A 20,094-nucleotide genomic window follows, 5' to 3' on the forward strand; every position below is an offset into this window, starting at 1 on the left:
CAGGCTATCGAAAACTGGTCCAGGAGATCACATGGCTGATCTAAACCTAGCCTCATGTCCACTTACCTGCTCGCTCACCGTATCCCCTAATGCCATTTTTATCCAGGAAAATGTCTATCTCCGGTTTGAATTTATTGAGTGTAGTAGCTTCCACAGCTCTCTGGGGCAGTAAATTCCACAGCCCCACTACCCTCTGAGTGAAAAAATTTCTCCGCATCTCAGTCCTGGAATGGCATCCCCTTATTTTAAGATTATGCCCCCTAGTCCTAGTTTCACCCATCATTGGGAACATTCTCCCCGCATCCACCCGATCAAGCCCCTTCACAATCTTATATGTTTCAATAAGATCGCCTCTCATTCTTCGGAACTCCAATGAGTAGAATCCCAATCTACTCAACCTCTCATCATACATCAACCCACCCATCCCCGGAATTAACCTAGTGAACCTTCTCTGCACTGCCTCTAGAGCCAGTATGTCCTTTCTTATATATGGACACCAGAACTGCACGCAGTACTCCAGGTGTGGTCTCACCAATACCCGGTACAACTGCAGTAAGACCTCCCTGTTCTTATACTCCATCCCCCTAGCAATAAAAGCCAGCATTCCATTGGCCTTCTTGACCACCTGCTGCACTTGCATACTAACTTTTTGTGTTTCCTGCACCAGGACCCCCAGATCTCTTTGCACAGAAGCACTTTCCAGTTTCTCTCCATTTAGATAATAACTTGCTCTATTATTTTTCCTGCCAAAGTGCAAGACCTCACACTTGTCAGTATTATATTTCATCTCCCAAATGTCTGCCCAATCACTCAGCCTATCTATGTCCCCCTGCAGGGTTTCAATGTCCTCCGCACTCATTACACTCCCTCCCATCTTTGTGTCATCAGCAAACTTCGATACGTTGCACTTAGTCCCTTTCTCCAAATCATTAATATAGATTGTAAAGAGTTGACCTCATTGACACCTATCAAATGGTTAAAGGCCTTTATAGAGTGGATGTAGAAAGGGTGTTTCTTATGATGGGAGAGTCTAAGACCAGAGGGGACAGCCTCAGAACAGAGGGGTGTTCTTTTAGAATGAGATGAGGAATTACTTTAGCCAGATGGTGGTGAATCTGTGGAATTCTTTGCCACAGGTAGCTGTGAAGACCAAGTCTTTATGTGTATTTAAGGCAGAAGTTGACGGATTCTTGATTGGTCAGAGCATGAAGGGATATGGGGGTGGGGGTGGGGGTTGGGGCAGGAGAGTGGGGCTGAGAGAAAAATTGGATCCGCCATGATGAAATGGCAGACCAGACTCAAGGGGTAAATGGCCTAATACTGCTCCTGTGATCTTGTACGTCCTTGATGGTAGGTTAGGCTGGTGCCAGTGATGTGTTGGGTAGTTTTAACTACCTGTTGTAAAGCCCTCCCGTTTGCCACAGTGCGGTTTCCGTACCACTCGGAGAGATGCAGAAGAACGTTAGGGTGCCCTCCACTGTGCTTCTAAAGAAGGTCATGAGTAATGGTGAGCATAGACCAGCTCTCTGCAACCTTCTCAGAAAGTAGAGGTGTTGATAAACCACCTTGATTGTGTAGGATATGTTCTGGTGACCATGAGAAGCTGCAGTCCCAGAGGTTTGAAACTGCTTGCAGTTTCCATTGCTGTGCCGCTGATTTGAAGAGGGATGTGGCTGATGTGGGATTGGTTTTGTGCTTCCTGCTGATCTCCCTTCTCGATACACCTCCTCCACACTTTTCATGAATAAACTTTATTAGTCAACACCAGGGCATTTGCCCCTTGACCTCTCTTGTCATCTTCTTATCAGAAGCCTTCAGTGTTATTCTCCTTTTGCCTCCCTGTTTTCCTGCTTTTGCTGTTGTTATGTTGGCACTTGGTGTGTTCTGCTTTGATGTGTTGTGTGTTGTTCTTCCCCGCTTTGTGGGCATGCTATGTTGGTGTCGTTAAGTGTGCTGCTAGTACATCCATGGTTGTGTTGAACACAATCGAAGCATTTTACTATATGTTCAATGTACACATGATAAATAGATCTGAATCTAAATCTTCTTGTGCTTTGTGTCTTCAAGCATTTCATTTCCAACATTTCTGAGCCCTGAAACATTGTGTCCCTATCTCAAACAAGAGAATACCTGCAAATGCTGGAAATCCAGAGTAACACACACAAAATGCTGGAGGAGCTCAGCAGGCCAGGTAGCATCTATGGAAAAGTGTACAGTTGACATTTCGAGCTGAGACCCTTCATTAGAACTGGAGAAAAAGGATGAGAAGTCAGAATAAGAAAGTGGGTGGAGGTGAGAAAGAATTACAAGGTAGTAGGTGATAGGTGGAACTGAGAGGAGGGAGCGGGGTGAGGTAAAGAGCTGGGAAGTCAATTGCTGAAGAAGATGGAGAGGGGGGAATCTGATTGGAGAGGACAGAGAGCCATGGAAGAAAGGCAAGGAGGAGGAGCATGAGAGGAAGGTGATGGGCAGGTAAGGAGGAATGGGAATGGTGAGGGGGGTGGTTGGGGCTTTACCGGAATGACGAGAAGTCAATGTTCATGTTATCAGGTTGGAGGCTACCCAGATGGAATACAAGGTGTTGTTCCTCCAACCTGAGTGTGGCCCCGTCATGACAGTAGAGGAGGCCATGGATAGACATGTCAGAATGGGAATGGGAAGTGGAATTAAAATGGGTGGCCACTGGGAAATCCTGATTTTTCTGATGGAGGGAGCATAGGTTCTCAGCAAAGTGGTCTCTTCAATCTATGTCGAGTGTTGCCGATATACAGGAAGCCACACCGTGAGTCCCAGATACGGTAGATGACCCCAACGGACTCACAGGTGAAGTGTCACGGGATCCCACCACCAAACACATCTTCTCCCTCCTCTCACCTCACTTTCTGCTTTCCACAGGGATTGCTTCCCACACTTTGTCCTTTGTCCAACTCCTTTGTCCATTCGTCCCTCCTCACTGATCTCCCTCCTGGCACTTACCCTTGCAAGCAAAACAAAAGCTACACCTGCCCCTACACCTTCTCCCTCACCACCATTCAGGGCCCCAAACAGTCCTTCCAGGTGAGGTGACACTTCACCCATGAGTCTGTTGGGGGTTATCTACTGTGCTCAGTGCTCCCGGTGTGGCCCCCTGTATATCGGTGAACCCGATATAGATAGGGAGACTGCTTCGCCGAGCACCTACGCTCTATCCGCCAGAAAGAACTGGATCTCCCAGTGGCCACCCATTTTAATTGCACTTCCCATTCCCATTCCAATACGTCAGTCCATGGCTTCCTCTATTGTCACAATGAGGCCACACAGGTTGGTGGAGCAAGACCTCATAATCCATCTGGGTAGCCTCCAACCTGATGGGATGAACATCAATTTCTCGAACTTCTGGTAATGCCTCTTCCCCTCACCATTTCCCATTCCTATTCCCCTCTCTTACCTTCTCTCCTTACCTCCTCGTTTCCCTTTCTTTGATGGCTCTCTGTCCTCTCCTATCAGTCCCCCCCTTCTCCATCTCTTTCACCAATCGATTTCCCAGCTCTTTACTTCAGCCATTCCCTCCACCCGGTTTCACATATCTGGCTAAAGAAATTCCTCCTCATCTCTGTTCTATTCTGAGGCTGTGTCCTGTGGTCCTAGATTCCCCCACCACAGGAAACATCCTCTCCACATCCACTCCATCTATATTTCTTATTGTGAACTTACAGTAACTTTTTCACTATTTTGCTCTCATTTGTACAATTCATTAATTGCTTGTATATTTCTTATTGTAATATAAGAAGAAATAAATGTTTTATGTCTTACACTATTGCTGCTGCAAAACAACAGATTTCATGACATATCTCAGTGACTAGATAGGGTGAATGTGGAGAGGATGTTTCCAAGGTGGGGGTATCCAGAACTAGAGGGCACAGCCTCAAAATTGAGGGGTGACCTTTTAGTTCAAAGGTAGGGAGGATTTCTTTTAGCCAGAGAGTAGTAAATCTGTGGAATGCTCTGCCACAGACTGCGGTGGAGGCCAATTCTGTGTGTATATTTAAGGTAGTATTTGATCATTTCCTGACTGGTCAGGGCATCAAAGGAGATGGCAAGAAGGCAAGTGTATGGGGTTGAGTGGGATCTGGTATCAGCCATGATGGAATGGGGGAGCAGACTTGATGGGCTGAATGGTCTAATTCTGCTCTGATGTCTTATGATCTTATAATAAACCTGATTCTGATAATCTTCCATATACCCGTATTTTGCAAAGTCAAAATCACTGCCTTACTCCAGTCATCAAAAGGCAGCATGTAGTGCAATGGTTAGTGTAACACTATGACAGCGCCAGCGATCGGGGTTCAATTCCCACCACTGTCTGTAAGAAGATTGTATCAATTGGAAATCAAGGAAGTCAATTAGCTCTTAGTAGGGCCAACAGAAAAATCAGGAAACTTAACAATGAGGAGGAACTTCTCGCTATCGCCTCCCTTCCCTATATACTGGTTTTAAGAAGCATTTCCAGGATCCTGAAGAAATACTGGATTAATACCATCCACAAACCTGTAAGAAACCTCAAATCCCAGCTTACATGGGTCAAAGATGACCTGATCTCTGGACAGCCAGTGTTTACAGGATCCCTGTGAATGCGGAGCAGCGTATCTCGGCTGGATGAGGTACCCGGTGGAAACCCACATCAAGGAGCACAGGAGGTGTATCCATTTAGGTTACCCAGAGAAATCGGCGGTAGCAGAACATTACATTCGCAATGGACACGGGATTGACTTCGACAGCACAAAACTACTGGGCCATGCCAATGGCTTTTGGGACCACCTGGTGAAGGAAGCCACTGAAATAAAACCAGAGAATAAGTATTTTAACCAAGATTAACGTCTCACTCTAAGTAAGAACTGGAATTTAATTGTAAGCAAGGTGGGACAGAGGAAACCTGATTGGTTGTGGACTAACCAATCAGGTGGGACAGACGATGGGAGTATTATACACCACCGGACTAGACATGCCCGGGCATCATCCCTGATGAAGATGATAGCTGGAAGCCTGAGACAAGTTTACTCATCCTAATCTTTAAAAATCTTGAATCAAAGTGTTCAGATACTTGTCCTGGGAATGAGAGGATATGACAAATGTGTTATTACAGTTGGATGAAATTGCAGGGTTTTTGTATTAGAAGTGTAAAATAATTTATCACCTTTAATTCCTAATGTTTCACAGTGCTGCAGTTTCTTAGTAAGTAACTGACAAAGAAACCATCTGTCCCAGACAATGCAGATCTCACTGATTCAATGTATGAATGCTCTTTAACCAGCTCTTTTTTGTAAGTATAGGGATAGAAGGTGAACTTCCAGTGACTGTCTACATGAATCAGAATCAGATTTAATATCACTGGCATATGTCATGAAATTTGTTGTTTGCTGCAGCAGTGCATTGCAATACATAAAAATACTATAAGTTATATATTTTAAAAAATAATTAGAGCAGAAAGAGAGCAAAAAGTGAGATAGTGTGCATGGGTTCAGGGTTCATTCAGAAATCTGATGGTGGAGGGGAAAATGTTGAGTGTGGATCTTCAGACTCCTGTACCTCTTCCCTGATGGTGCTAATGAGAGGAGGGCATGTCCTGGATGGTGAGGGTCTGCAATGATGAATGCCACCTTCTTGAAGTATCACCTTTTAAGGATGCCCTCTTTGGTGGGGACATGATGGAGCTGGCTCAGTCTATGCCAGCTGTTGCCAGTCTGAAATAAAAGCTGAAAATCTCTGCAATGCTCTATGGGCCATGCCTGTTAAAAGAGAGGGACCTAACAGTTCAACTTGCTGACCATTTTTGTCCAAATTATTATTGTAGTGACTGGTTGTAGGATTGAGGATTGCAGGGAAGAACAAGCAAAATCTAAGTTACCAACAAACTTAACAAACTATGAACACACTTTCAAGGATTCTCTGACTCTTGTTCACAGTATTATCTATCTATTTGTCATTTATCTATCAACTGCACAATTTGTCTTTTGCATAATGGCTGCTTGTCAGTTTTTGTGTGTAATTTTTCAATGATCCTATTGTCTTTCTCTGTTCTACTATGTGTGGCTGCAATAAAATTAATCTCAGTGTAGTATATAGTGATATATGTACTTTGATGATAAATTTACTTTGATTATGACTTTGAAAAAGATGTGGTGGTGGTACAAGTTCTCGAAGCGTGAACAGTAATGGCCTTTTCAAATGATCCTGTGAAAGATCGTTTTTATTTAGCCAAGTGTGAAGATTGTCTTAATGAACTTGCACGTTGTTCTGACACAGGGTCTCGACCCAAAACGTTGACCATTCCTTTGCCTCCACAGATGCTGCCTGACCCACTAAGCTCTTCCATCGGTTTATATTTTATCACATTCTTCCTCTAGTGCACCAGTTTGTTAATGCTTTTGTGTGAGTCAGTGCCGAGTCGTTACAGCTTCATCTGCACTGCAGTTTGGTAGAAATGTCTTGAGCTAATTTCAAGATCAGGAGATATTAACCTGGTGTGCAGCCAGCAACGCAGAACTGCCGAGGCCAATGGTCAGGAAGGTTTATTTTTAATCCCATGTCATCCTTGAAGCATATTGTGAATTAAACATGTTATAATTTGCTCTATTATTATTTGTTTATTAGCTAGAGGTGGTGCTAGAAATGGATTTTCCATCCCTTTGAAGAACTTGGGCCAATGTTTAGTGTAATGCTATTACAGAACCAGCAACCCGGGTTCATTTCCTGCCGCTGTCTGTTTGTGTATTCTCCCTGTGACTGTGGTGGTTTCCTCCGGGTGATCTGGTTTCCTCCCACAGTCCAAAGACAGTGGGTTAGTAGGTTAATTGGTCAGATGGGTGTAATAGCGAGGCATGGGCTTGTTGGGCCGGAAGGGCCTGTTAACTTGCTGTATCTCTTCCAAAAAAAAAAGATTAAAAAAAGTAAAATGTTCAGGAGTAATCCATGATTTCTAATTCTTTGGGGCTGTCCAGTGTCCCCTGGAAAGGCAACAACTGCTGGGCAGTACATTAGAAGCCTGGGATATCATGGATCAATGCAGTTCATTCTGGTTGTGTTAGCCTCTGTCAGCAGCATTTGTAACTGATGTCCCAGTGAAGGGTCCTGGCCTGTTTATTTCTCTGCATTGATGCTGCCCGTCTTGCTGAGTTCCTCCAGCATTTTGTGTGTTGCTCTGGATTTCCAGCGTCTGCAGAATCTCTTGTGTTCCTAGCTGACGTAATAGTTTCAGAAGATGTGGAGTTGCTGCCTCACAGTGACCAGAGTTCAATGCTGGCCTCTGTTGCTGTGTTGAGACTGGACATTCTCCTTGTGAGCGTGTGAGTGAGTTTTCCCCGGGCACTCTGGTGTCCTTCCCACATCTCAACAATTAACTGTAGGTTAATTGACAACTCGTAAGTTATTCCTGGTATGTAAGTGGGGGGTGGTTTTTGAGAGGCAGTTAATGGGAAAAGAGAGTTTAGGCTACAGGGAAAGTTAGTGGCAGAATGGGCTAGCTCTGTGACCTGGTAGAGACTTGATGGGCTGAATGGTCCCTTTCCATAGGCTAAGGAAATATGGAACTGTACAGAGTAGGTACTGATCTGTAAGCTTCACACCATTTGAATGAGCCTCTTAACGAGGACACATTAGCTGAATCCAGTCTCCGTATGTGGTGGTGTTTCTGTGAAGAACAAGATAAAGATCAGCTTTGTTTGTCAAACGAACGTCAGAACGTGTGTTGTTTTGAGTCATTGACCAACACAGTCCGAGGATGTACTGGGAGCAACCCACAAGTGACATCATGTTTTCAGCGCCAACTTAGCGTGCCCACAACTCACTGACACGACCCCATATGCCTCTGGGGAGGAAACCAGAGGAAGCACATGTGATAATGGGGAGAGCATACAAACTCCTTGCAGACAGTGTTGGGAAATGAACCTTGATCAGAGATCACTGCTGCTGCAAAGTGTTACGCTGAGCATGGCACCACTGTGCTGCTTGAGTAAGTTCTGTAAATTCCGTTTTATCCTAGAAATCTGTTCCGATTCAGATGTATTTATGGAAACATGCAGTGAAATGCATTGCTTGTGTTTATTTGGTCCTTTGCTTCTCCTTCACATGGTCTTACCAGTCTGTTGTCACCGGGACAATCTTCTACGCGGTGGTGTGCTGGAGCAATGGCATCAACACGGGTGATGCCAACAGGCTCAATAAACTGATTAGAAATGCTGGCTCAGTTATAGACGTCAAACTGGTCATGCTGAAGGCTGTGGTAGAACAAAGGACCCAACGGAAAATCCTGGACAATGTTTCTCACCCTCTGCATGCCACCTTGGCTGAACAGAGGAGCACTTTTAGTAAAAGACTAAGACAAGTGCACTGCTCCAAAGAGCACTATATGAGGTCATTCTTACCCTCGAGTATTAGGCTCTATAATGAGTCAACCTATAGTCGGGGAAGTGATGACCCCCTCCTGGTAGACTGTTTGTGGTAACATAGTTTTTTATTCTTTCTACTTCTCTTCTAATATTTATATCTGTGCACTTGAAATGTTGCTGTGACACTGTAATTTCCTTTGGGATCAATAAGGTATCTATCTATCTATCACCCTGTTTTTATTGTGTTATTAAAAATCACTCCGTTTTTGTTTTTCAGAGCAAATTTATCAACAGAATATAGAACATCTAGACAAGATTAGACAAGAATGGGAACAAGAACACATCCAAACTTGTGAGGTACCTAAACACTTGTCAAAATAGGTTCTGGGCTGTTGGTATCATCTTGTTAGTGGGAACGTGCTGCCAGTCTCCTCAGGAATTTCCTGGCCAATAATAACTAGTGAACCTAGTTAATAAATGCTGGAGAGTCATTCAATAACTCAAGCCAAGCCCCCAAACTCCACATTGATCAATTGCTGTGGATGCACGTTGCCTTGTAAAAATCTGGATGGTGCCCAGGAATGACAACTGTTGATTGATTTTTTCCTTTCAGAGGTCATTTGGAGTTTGATCAGTGGGTAGACTTTCACATCCATTGCAACTTATTAATTTATGGAATGAACTTGCACACGTCGGTGTGGGGGTAACTTCTAATGACTCTATTGTGATTGGCTTCTGACGAGAAAGTTTAACTATTAATGGAATTGGATCAAGGTCTTGAGATGTGATCATTGACCCAACTGAATTCATTAGCCCCACGGATGAGAAAGCTCACTCGTACCTCCTCTCTCTCAGAAGGTGACAGAAATTTGGCACGTCCTCTTTGACTTTCACTCATTTCTATCAAGATGCATCTTGGCTTGATATGGCGACTGCTCTGGCCATGGCTGCCAGAAACTGCAGAGAGTTGTGGACACAGCTCAGCACATCACGCAACCAGCTTCCCCTCCATGGACTCTGTCTACTCTTCTCACTGTCTTAATAAAGCTGCCAAGACCCTACCCATTCTTCTCCCTTCCTCCATCAGGCAGAGGATACAAAAGCCTGGAAGCAGGTACCACTAGCTTCACGGATAACTTCTACCCCTGTCTTATAAGACTATTGAATGGTCCCCCAGTAATATAATTTGGACTCTTGTCCTTACAATCTACCCTCATTATGATTTTCCACTTTATTATCCAGCTGCCCTTCACTTCTTCTGTAAGTGTAGCACTTCACTGTGCATTCTGTTATTGTTTTCCCTTGTACTGTTTCAATACACTGATGTGATGATATCATCTGTATAAATGGCATGCCTCCTTAATGTGACAATAATGAACCATGTCAGCAGCATTTAAAACTAAAGGCCAATTTATACTTCTGTGTCGAATCTACACCGTAGACTGACGCACACCTCCCCAAAAATGTAACTACACATCGCAGCGACACAGACCGCAACAACGGTGATTGGTCTGCTTGGTAGCATCGCATTTCCTGTTGCTTCTTCTTCTCTGCCATTTTCAAATTGAGAGAGAAGAGAGAAGAAGAACATGAGTTGAAATGCATTTCCTCGTCCATGTCTCTCAGTGGCTGGACAAGCACAGAAAATTCACCCTCCTTCTGCCTCAATACGTTCAATGGTCGTACACACCATCTCCTCCGACATCTTCTGTCTTTCCTGCGATGCAGTAATTTCAATAAAAGTAACCCTTTATTCAACATCTACTAGCTCCAATTTGATGCACTCAGTCGCCATTGTTTGAAGTACACCAAGAAACTCTACACAGTGGCACAGAAACCCCACCGCCGACTAGCGTTTTGGCGGTGAATTGCAGAGCGATGCAGACACACCAACGCACAAGTATAAATGCTCACAACAGCATAGGCCACTCGCGTAGGCTATGGCATAGAGCCTACACTGAAGTATAAGTCAGCCTTAAGACTCAGAAGAAATGGTATCCTCAGTACTGTTGGAAAATACAGTGAGAGTGTCATTTAAAATTTCACTTGGACAAACTAAATCTTAGTATCTCAGCGGCTTAGTCAGCACCTACAGAGGGAAATGAACAGTCAAAGCTTTAGACCGAGACCCTTAGTCCTGATGAAGAAGGAAACATTCCCATCCATAGTTGTTTCCTGACCTGCTGAGTTCCTCCAGCAGACTGCGTGTGTTGCTCCAGATTTCTAACATCTGAGAATCTCTAGTATATAAGGGTGGCATGGTAGCTCAGTGGTTAACGCTATTACAGTGCCAGTGATCGGGGGTTAATTCCTGCTGCTGCCTGTAAGGAGTTTGTATGTTCTCCCCGTGACCACATGGGTTTCCTCCAGGTTTTCACTCACATTGCAAAGACATCCGGGTTAGGGTTCGAAAGCTGTGGATGTTCTGTGTTGGTGCTGGAAGCGTGACTCTTGTGGGCTGCCCCCAGCACATCCTTGGGCTGTGTTGGCTGTTGATGCAAAGCAACACTTTGTACTGTATATTTCAAAGTACACGTGACAGATAAAGCTAACCTTCATCTTTTTCTTTACAGAAAACCACCTCGCAGTGAGAAATTGGATCTAACTAACCCATATTTGCTTTCTAGCTAAGATCGGTGTTGTCTGGACATAAATGAAATTTGCAGAAATTATAGCATAGTGTCTAATCAGTACAGTTGATAATACAATCCACATTTCCTTACTACACTGAAGGGAACCATTCAGCCCATCAAGTCTCTGATGGGTCACAGAGATACCCATTCCCAGCCTCTCTAGTTCCTTCAACTCTCACCCAAACCCAAGTTTTAATGTACATGTGATAAATAAAGCCGATCTATATCTCTTTAAATCTTAGTGTCTCCCAACTCATCATGACACCAGCTGTCTTCTCAACCTTTGTTGGACCAGCTGCTGGCTGTGCTGATGATGTGCAAAAAAAAGGGAGTTTTTGGGCCTTTTCGCACCGTTGCCCGGTGAATATCTTTGTGTAGAGACCCCTTGCAGCTGTGATCTTCCACGTTCATTTCCTTTTGTCTTCAGGCATTTCACCAGCAGGAGTGCGATCGCATCAACAACCTGAGGAACGCGTTGTGGGTTCACTGCAATCAGCTCTCGTTGCAGTGTGTGAAAGATGATGAGGTAATTATTGTAGTTGTTGGTGAGGATCCTCTAACCCTGTGACATGCTTTCTTCAAGCCAATCTCTGAGAAAGACCTTTCATCCCCCTTTGCTTTCCCAATCTACTACCTGACGTCACTTGTCCATTCTCTGTGCTTACTGTTAAGACAGGCCAAGTGATCAATCTCTACAGTGACTATCATGTATATATTACCAATATTACTCTGTAGATCCTGAGCTAGATCTTCAGGATGATCCACAGCACCCGCTTGTTTACCTTTATAAGCTGTTTGGCCAATCCAGTTTGTACTGGCTGCTGGCAGCCCAATCCCATTCAATCCTTTTCTCCCATGGAGCAACCTCAAATGAGGAAATTCCAAAGTGTTTAGGAATTTCTTCTAGCAGACTGTATTGAATCTTTGGAACACTCTGCCCAAGAAAACAGTGGAGGCTGGATCAGTTTACAGAGAAGATGGTGAAGGGGATTGAGGACAGTGGGGAACTGGCAGGGAATAAGGCCAGTGCAGAGACAGTCTTGCGGGGCCAAGTGGACTAACCCTAGTCCTATTTTCTTGTATCCTATTGTCCACTCTTTCCCTTCAGCCCTCCAAATTATTCTCTTTCAGGTTCCCATCCGATTGCCTTACTTGTATAAGTCAAGGTTACAGTGGAGCTTCATAGAACATAGAGCAGTATCATAAAGGCCCTTTGGCCCACTCTATTGTGTTGACCCTTTACCCTATTGCAAGTTCAGTCTAAACCTTCCACCCCAGAGAGCTTGTAACACTCTATTTCTTTCCCATTCATGTGCCTGTCTAACAGACTCTCAAATGACTTTAACGTATTTGCCTCCAGCACCCGATATGTTTATGAATGGAGGGATATGGTTCAGATGCAGGTAGATGGGACTAGACAGAAGACCAGGCCAGCACAGACCAGATGGGCAGAATGGCCTATTTCTGTGTTGTAGTGCTCTATGACTCTGAATTTTAACTGTCTTCAGAATTGGAGTGATGCCATGGACCTCTCCTGGAAATAACTCCCACAGAGCTTGTCCAATATAAGCAGGTCATTCTGTCCGGTCCGTGCAATGACATTGAACGTGGAAGGATGAATAATTGCAAAATGAATTTCCTGTTTATTTTGCAATGGGACCATAAGACCACAGGAGCAAAATTAGGGCATTTGGCCCATTGAGTCTACTCCACCATCCCATCACAGCTGATTGATTATCAGTCTCAACCAGTGTTCCAGTGTTCAGAGTTCAATTCTGACGCCACCTGGAAGGAGTTTGTATGTTCTCCTCTGGGTGTTCTGGTTTCCTCACACAGTCCAAAGGTTCATTGGTCATTGTAAATTGCCCTGTGATGAGGCTGGGTTAAATAAGTGGGTCGCTGGGCAGCGTGGCTCCTTGAGCCAGAAAGGCCTGTTCTGTGCTCTATCTCTAAATAAAATAAACTTAAAAAATCAAGAATCTATCAACCTCTGCTTCAAATATTCAATTACCTGACCTCTGCTGCCATCTGTGGGAACAAATTCCACAGATTCACCACCCTTCAGCTAAATAAATTGCTCCTCATCTCTGTTCTAAATGGACGTCCCTCTGTTCTGAGGTGGTCCTCTCTTGATCTAGCCTCCCCCTCTGTAGGTAATACGTTTCCACAACCATTCCCTCTAAGCCTTTCAATATTCAATAGGTTTCAAAGAGAATCTCCCCCCCCCCCCCCGCCATTCTGCTAAGCTTCAGCGAGTACAGACCCAGAGCCATCAAACGCCCCTCACACATTAACCCTTTCATTCCGTGGATCATTCTTGTAAACCTCCTCTGAGGGTTTGTGATGGTCGGCACCATTTGGTGATCTGTTTCTAATATTGAAACAGATATTACTGTTAATATTACTATTTAAGTTGATAATATCCCTGTTTCCCCTGCAGATGTATGAGGAAACTCGGAAGGTGTTGGAGAAGTGTGATATTGATGCAGATATAGATTGTTTCATTCAGAAGAAGATGACAGGACTGACTCCCCCTGGTAAGATACTATCACACCCCTCCCCATAGCGTATATGGTCTCTCCCAGCCTGCAGACTGGACAAACCAGTTTCCTGATGGGAGCAATGGCCACAGTAAGTGCTGGTGAACCAGATGCAGACCAACACCGTGATGGGATTGCAGTGTTTATAAATCCACAGGATGTGTGGGCAGTGCAGGCAAATTAAGAATCCAAGGCTCTACAAGATGGTGTGTCACTGTATTAAACCAGACAGAAGCTGTTTTGTGCTCCTTGGACAAAGTGGAGATATGGACCTATTGAGGATGTCAAAGTATTTCCAGGTTGTGATGGTCTGCTACAGGGATGGAAGCTTGCAGGTGCTCGTTTACCTCCCAGATGAAGTTGCTGGTTTGGGAAGTAATGTCAGAATGACTGACCACACGGTGCACTTAGTTGTTTTATGGACAAAGTGGGTATCTAGGGTGATGGATGGGATGACTGTTCTTGGATCGCCGCCTCCAATCTGGGCCGACATTTACTTGCCGGGCGACACCTAATTAATTAGCTTGTTTATTTCGGCTTTTTTCTTAAAGATGTGCTGGGTGCGTCCCGGCTACCGCTTCCTGCTTCACGGATCAGTATCGGTCCGCGGCCCGGAGGTTGGGGACCACTGCTTTTGGCGACTGCATCCTCCAAATCATCTTTTTTTTTTGTAACATTCAAGATGATTGTCGATTCTTTCAAATTCTCCATTGTTCCTAACTTGCTGAAGTAGTGAAATTGTTTCCTTTGCACTCACAGCTATTTCTGGCATCTCCAAGCCTGAATGCTTGAAACCACAGCAAGTAAAGCAGTTCTGAATTGTCTTACTGCTAATTTTTCATCAATTATCAGTGATAAAAATCAGTGCTTTTTGAACACAAACATACATACACAATTGACGCTATTTAAAAACTCTAAACACAGTGTAGTGTTTAACGGTCACATGTGCATGTGACTGACGCTGGAGGGAAATCCCTCTTATCATTTTGATTAGTTTTTGTCCCTTAAGAGTTGTTCCAAATAAGTGGCAGCCCTGATTAACCAATGTCCCAATTAACCAGAATCCGCTGTAATATAATTTGTTTGAAAAATCGGCCTAAACTTTCCTGGCCGACACTGCACGTCAGTGAATCCACCAGGAACTGATCCTCGGAATCAGATTTCTTCGGGATTTGATACTGGCTGTCTGTTCAAGATGAAATTGTGCAGATTGTGTTTGATTATGGAGATGAGAAGGAATTTTTTAGGATGGTGAATCTGTGGAATTCATTGCTGCAGAAGGCTATGGAGGCCAAGTTATTGGGTATATATAAAGCGGAGGCTGATAGGTTCTTGATTAGTGAGGGCATCAAAGGTAATGAGAAGAAGGCAGGAAAATGGGGTTGAGAGGAAAAATAAATCCGCTATAATCAAATAGGAAAACAATAAAACATATTTCTATATTTCTAAATAGAGGAGCAGACTTGATGGGTCGAACAGCCTAATTCAGCTCCTATATCTTATGGTCTAATTGGATAGTTGCATGATAGAGATTGCATTTTAAGTGGTTAATAGAATGAATTTCTCAATCAATATTAGCTCCTCCTGAGTGTCAGTAAGCAAGCCCTCTCTCTCTCTTTTGCAGCTCCCATTGAGTATGAGAATTACTACCAGAAACAACCCAGTGGAGAAAACCGCACTGCGAGCTCTTCCAGGAATGGAGGGGTGATGAAAAGGTGAAGAGTGCAATTTTGTTCTTCTGTTCAAAACCTACTGATCACCGATTCCTAAACATGAGAAATAGTAATAGGAGAAGGCCATTGGACTTCTATGTATTCAATAAGACAAGTGTTGATCTTTGACATCAGCTCCACCTTAGGCCCACGTTCCTTAACTCCCTAAAGATCTGTCACTCTGTATAAGCTCGCATATTGAAGCTCCACCATCTCCTTGGGCAGAGAATTTCAAATATTCACCATGACTGGGTGGAGAAATTCCTTCCAGCTTCAGTCCTGAATAGCTTTATTTTCAGCGGTGATCCTTAGGGTGACTTGGACAGGTTGGGTGAGTGGGCAAATGTATGGCAGATGCAGTTTAATGTGGATAAATGTGAGGTTATCCACTTTGGTGGCAAGAACAGGAAGGCAGATTACTATCTAAATGGAGTCAAGTTAGGAAAAGGGGAAGTACAACGAGATCTAGGTGTTCTTGTGCATCAGTCAATGAAAGCAAGCATGCAGGTACAGCAGGCAGTGAAGAAAGCTAATGGCATGCTGGCCTTTATAACAAGAGGAATTGAGTATAGGAGTAAAGAGGACCTTCTGCAGCTGTAAAGGGCCCTGGTGAGACCCCACCTGGAGTATTGTGTGCAGTTTTGGTCTCCAAATTTGAGGAAGGACATTCTTGCTATTGAGGGAGTGCAGCGTAAGTTCACAAGGTTAATTCCCGGAATGGCGGGACTGTCATGTGTTGAAAGATTGGAGCGACTGGGCTTGTATACACTGGAATTTAGGAGGATGAGAGGGGATCTGATTGAGACATATAAGATTATTAAGGAATTAGACACGCTGGAGGCAGGAAGCATGTTCCCGCTGATGGGTGAGTCCAGAACTAGAGGCCACAGTTTAAGAATAAGGGGTAGGCCATTTAGAACAGAGATGCAGAAAAACTTTTTCACCCAGAGAGTGGTGGATATGTGGAATGCTCTGCCCCAGAAGGCAGTGGAGGCCAAGTCTCTGGATGCATTCAAGAGAGAGGTAGATAGAGCTCTTATAGATAGCGGGGTCTAGGGATTATAGGGAGAGGGCAGGAACGGGGTACTGATTGTGTATGATCAGCCATGATCACAGTGAATGGCGGTGCTGGCTAGAAGGGCCAAATGGCCAACTCCTGCACCTATTGTCTATTGTCTATTAGGTTCTACACAGCCTGACTAGGAGAAATGTAATCTTTTTGATCTCTTTAGTTAAATTTAATTGGCAGAGTGGATATTGAGGGGATGTAATGAAGGTGAACAACACTGAGGTGGAAAGTCCTTTGCTTGTTTGGGTTGGGACTTCGAAGTGTAGGACAATGGGAGGAGGAGCTTTATAGAGGTGATTAAAATCCTGAAGGGCAGAGATAGATAGAATAAATACGCTCAATCTTTTACCCAGAGTTGGGGAATTAAGAACTAAACAAATGGTTTGTTTAAGGTGAGAGGGGAGAGATTTAAAAAGGACCTGAAAGGCAAATTTTTCACACAGAGTGTGGTCCACATGGATCAGGCTGCCAGAGCAAGGTACATTAACAACATTTTTAAAAGGTATTTGGAAAGGTGCAGGGTTTCAGTTCTGGTTGCCTCATTATAGGAAGGATGTGGAAACTTTTAGACAGGGTACACAGAAGATTTACCAAGATGCAGCCTGGTTTGGAGAGCACGTCTTACGAGGAAAGGTTGAGCAAGCTTGGGCTTTTCTCTTTGGAGTGAAGGAGAATGAGGGGTGACTTAATACAGGTGTACAAGGTGAGAGGCATAAATAGAATGGATATGCCTCTCCCAGGGTGGAGATGGGTAATAAGAGGGGGCCTAATTTTAAGGAGAGTGGTGGGGTATAAAGGGATGACAGTGGTGTTTTTTAAATACAGAGAGTGGGGAGTGTGTGGAACACGCTGCCAGGGTAATGGTAGAAGCAGACACATTAGAGACATTTTAAGAAACTCTTAAGTAGGTATATGAATGAAAGAAAAAATGGAGGGGTAAGTAGGAGGGAAGGTTTGAATTAATCTTAGATTATAGACAGTAGACAGTAGGTGCGGGAGTAGGCCATTTGGCCCTTCTAGCCAGCACCGCCATTCACTGTGATCATGGCTGATCATACACAATCAGTACTCCGTTCCTGCCCTCTCCCCATATCCCTTGACCCTGCTATCTATAAGAACTCTATCTAACTCTCTCTTGAATGCATCCAGAGACTTGGCCTCCACTGCCTTCTGGGGCAGAGCATTCCACATATCCACCACTCTCTGGGTGAAAAAGTTTTTCCGCATCTCAGTTCTAAATGGCCTACCCCTTATTCTTAAACTGTGGCCTCTAGTTCTGGACTCACCCATCAGCGGGAACAGGTTAAAGGGTTGGAACAATATTGTGAGTCGAAGGGTCTGTACTATTCTATGGCCAGGAAAGGTCCCAAACTTCTTAATGCCATTAACCGAGGGGTCCATGGACCCCAGGTTGAGAACCTCTGCTTTAGAGGGAGATGGCTAAATGTAGGCAAGTGGGAATCTTGGCCAAGTGGGCTGGAGGGTGTGTTTCTGGGCTGTTTTATTCACATGGATGTTACTGTTAGTCATTATGCTGTAACAGTTCTGCTATTAATATCTGTTTCAATATTCTCTGTTTCAGATACTGCCCTAATTTTTTGCATTACAGGTACAGCAATACAATGACCTTTGCTGATGCATTTTTGTCCACTGAGCAGAGCGGTGTTCAGAATGCACCGACCACATACTCAACCACAGGCATTCATGCACTTATCAATTAACACCCCTGCTTTGCAATAACTTACTGATTAACACCAAACGATCACACCTTCCTGAACATTATCCTTGCATCTGATGTGGTTAATACGAAGATTTTCCATGATCTGTCGAATCATTAAGTGTCGGGTTTACTAAAACTGGGTTTCAGGAATCGTGTTGATTTTTCTCCCCCTTTACCGTCACACAATAATTTACAATCTCCAGAGGACTAATTTACCAAAAACCAGAAGTTTGCATAAAAAGTTGTTTTTCGGAGCCTTCAACACTTTGCTTGCAAGTCTTCTGGGGTCATCCGGTGCTCTCTGTGTGGACTCCTCTACATCAGTGAGACCTGATGTAGATTGGGGTATCACTTTCGTTCCATTCGCAACAGGCAGGGCTTCACTACCAACTATTTTAACTCCAATCCCCACTCCTATTCCAACATGTCAGTCCATGGCCTCCTCTACTGTCACAATGAGGTCACTCTCAGGCTGAGGAGCAACACCTCCCTCATATTCCGTTTTGGTGGCATGAATGTTGATTTCTCTAAATTCTGATTTTTTTTCACTTTCCCCCTTCTCTCTTTTTCAGTTCCCCATTCTGGCTCTCCCTTTACCCCTTCTCTTCTCTTCACCTTACCACCATCTTCCTCTGGTTCCCCTTCTTTCCATTCTCCCATGGTCCACTCTCCTCTCCTATCAGATTCCTTCTTCTTCAGTCCTTTACCTTTTCCACCTATCACCTCTCAGCTTCTGACCTCATCTCCTTCCTTCCCCTACTGAGAAATCTGCCCCTTCACCTGGCTTCACCTATCACCTGCCAGCTTGTACTCTTTACCCTCCCCCCCCCCCCCCCACACCTTCCTATTTTGGCATCTTCCTGCTTCCTTTCCAATCCTAATGAAGGGTCTCGGCCTAAAGTTTCAAAAGTTTATTCTCCTCCACAGATGCAACATGCTGAGCTCCTCCAGCATTTCATGTGTGTTGCTCTGGATTTCAGAAATCTCTTGCGATTTCAGAACCTTGCTGTGAAAAGCTAAACTTGTGAGCATTTGTCACAAGCTCTGCTCAAGAAGATAAAAGAGGAACAAAGCCTCTTACTGTGGTAGCTGCCATTTGGGAAACTTGGAAACCTTTGAGGGAGGATAAGATAGGAATGAGCAGATCTGGAGAGAATACAGGGTAAATGTTTCACTGGGTTCTGATGTAGGATTAGCTATTTGAAACATTAAACTTATCTTCGTCTCCCCACCCGAAACTAGAGTTTCATAAATTCACGACATAGAAAAGCCAAGGCTCAGTCTATTGTGCTATCGAGCGTAGGTTTCCTGGCTCTTGATCCACAGTCTAGTCACACTTCATCCAAATGACTATTAAATGAAGATTTCTGTTACTGTCTCTTTTTCAGGTGGAGGTTCCAGTTCCCTGTCCTTTCCCGGCTCCCTTTGCTCAGCTTCCCTTTATCTGCCTTAAATCTCTGTTCCTCGTTGCTGCCTCCCTGACAAGTGAACTGGGTATTTCCAGATCATTCTCTCAGGGGCTTTCATCTTGGGTAACAGGCCTCTCCTGAGCCTCTGATCTTTAGCTGGCTCCATCTTGGGTACTAGCCTACAAAGTACCCATGACATCTTTAGGGAGCAGTGTCTCAGAAAGGGAGCGTCCATTATTAAGGACCTCCAGCACACAGGACATGCCCTTTTCTCACTGTTGCCATCAGGAAGGAGTTACAGAAGCCTGAAGGCACACACTCAGCGATTCAGGAACAGCTTCTTCCCCTCTGTCATCCAATTTCTAAATGGACATTGAACCCTTGAACACTACCTCATGTTTTTAATATATATTTTTTCTGTTTTTTTGCACGATTTTTTATCTATTCAATATACGTATACTGAAAATTATTTATTTATTTATTATTGTTTCCTCTTCTATATTATGTATTGCATTGAACTGCTGCTAAGTTAACAAATTTCACAACACACGCCAGTGATAATAAACCTGATTCTGATCCAGTGTTGACAGCTGCAGCCTTAGCGTGTCACTTCCTGTAACCAATGCTCTTCTGTCCAGTGATACCCTT

General features: G+C 44.1%; 1 protein-coding gene across 3 annotated transcripts in view; it reads left to right on the forward strand.

Moving 5' to 3' along the window:
- pstpip1a (proline-serine-threonine phosphatase interacting protein 1a) overlaps positions 1–20,094 on the forward strand; it is a 113,707-nt gene that overhangs the window by 82,344 nt on the left and 11,269 nt on the right. For 2 of the 3 annotated variants that reach the window (XM_073025533.1, XM_073025535.1), the window contains exons 9-13: positions 8,641–8,720; positions 11,424–11,522; positions 13,437–13,533; positions 15,161–15,251; positions 17,900–17,926. In XM_073025533.1, coding sequence (XP_072881634.1) covers positions 8,641–8,720; positions 11,424–11,522; positions 13,437–13,533; positions 15,161–15,251; positions 17,900–17,926 — 394 coding nt within the window. The remainder of the gene's footprint in view (positions 1–8,640; positions 8,721–11,423; positions 11,523–13,436; positions 13,534–15,160; positions 15,252–17,899; positions 17,927–20,094) is intronic. The other variant, XM_073025534.1, reaches the window with a different exon arrangement.

The sequence above is a fragment of the Hemitrygon akajei genome, chromosome 21 (assembly GCF_048418815.1).
Source record: "Hemitrygon akajei chromosome 21, sHemAka1.3, whole genome shotgun sequence".
NCBI lineage: Eukaryota > Metazoa > Chordata > Chondrichthyes > Myliobatiformes > Dasyatidae > Hemitrygon > Hemitrygon akajei.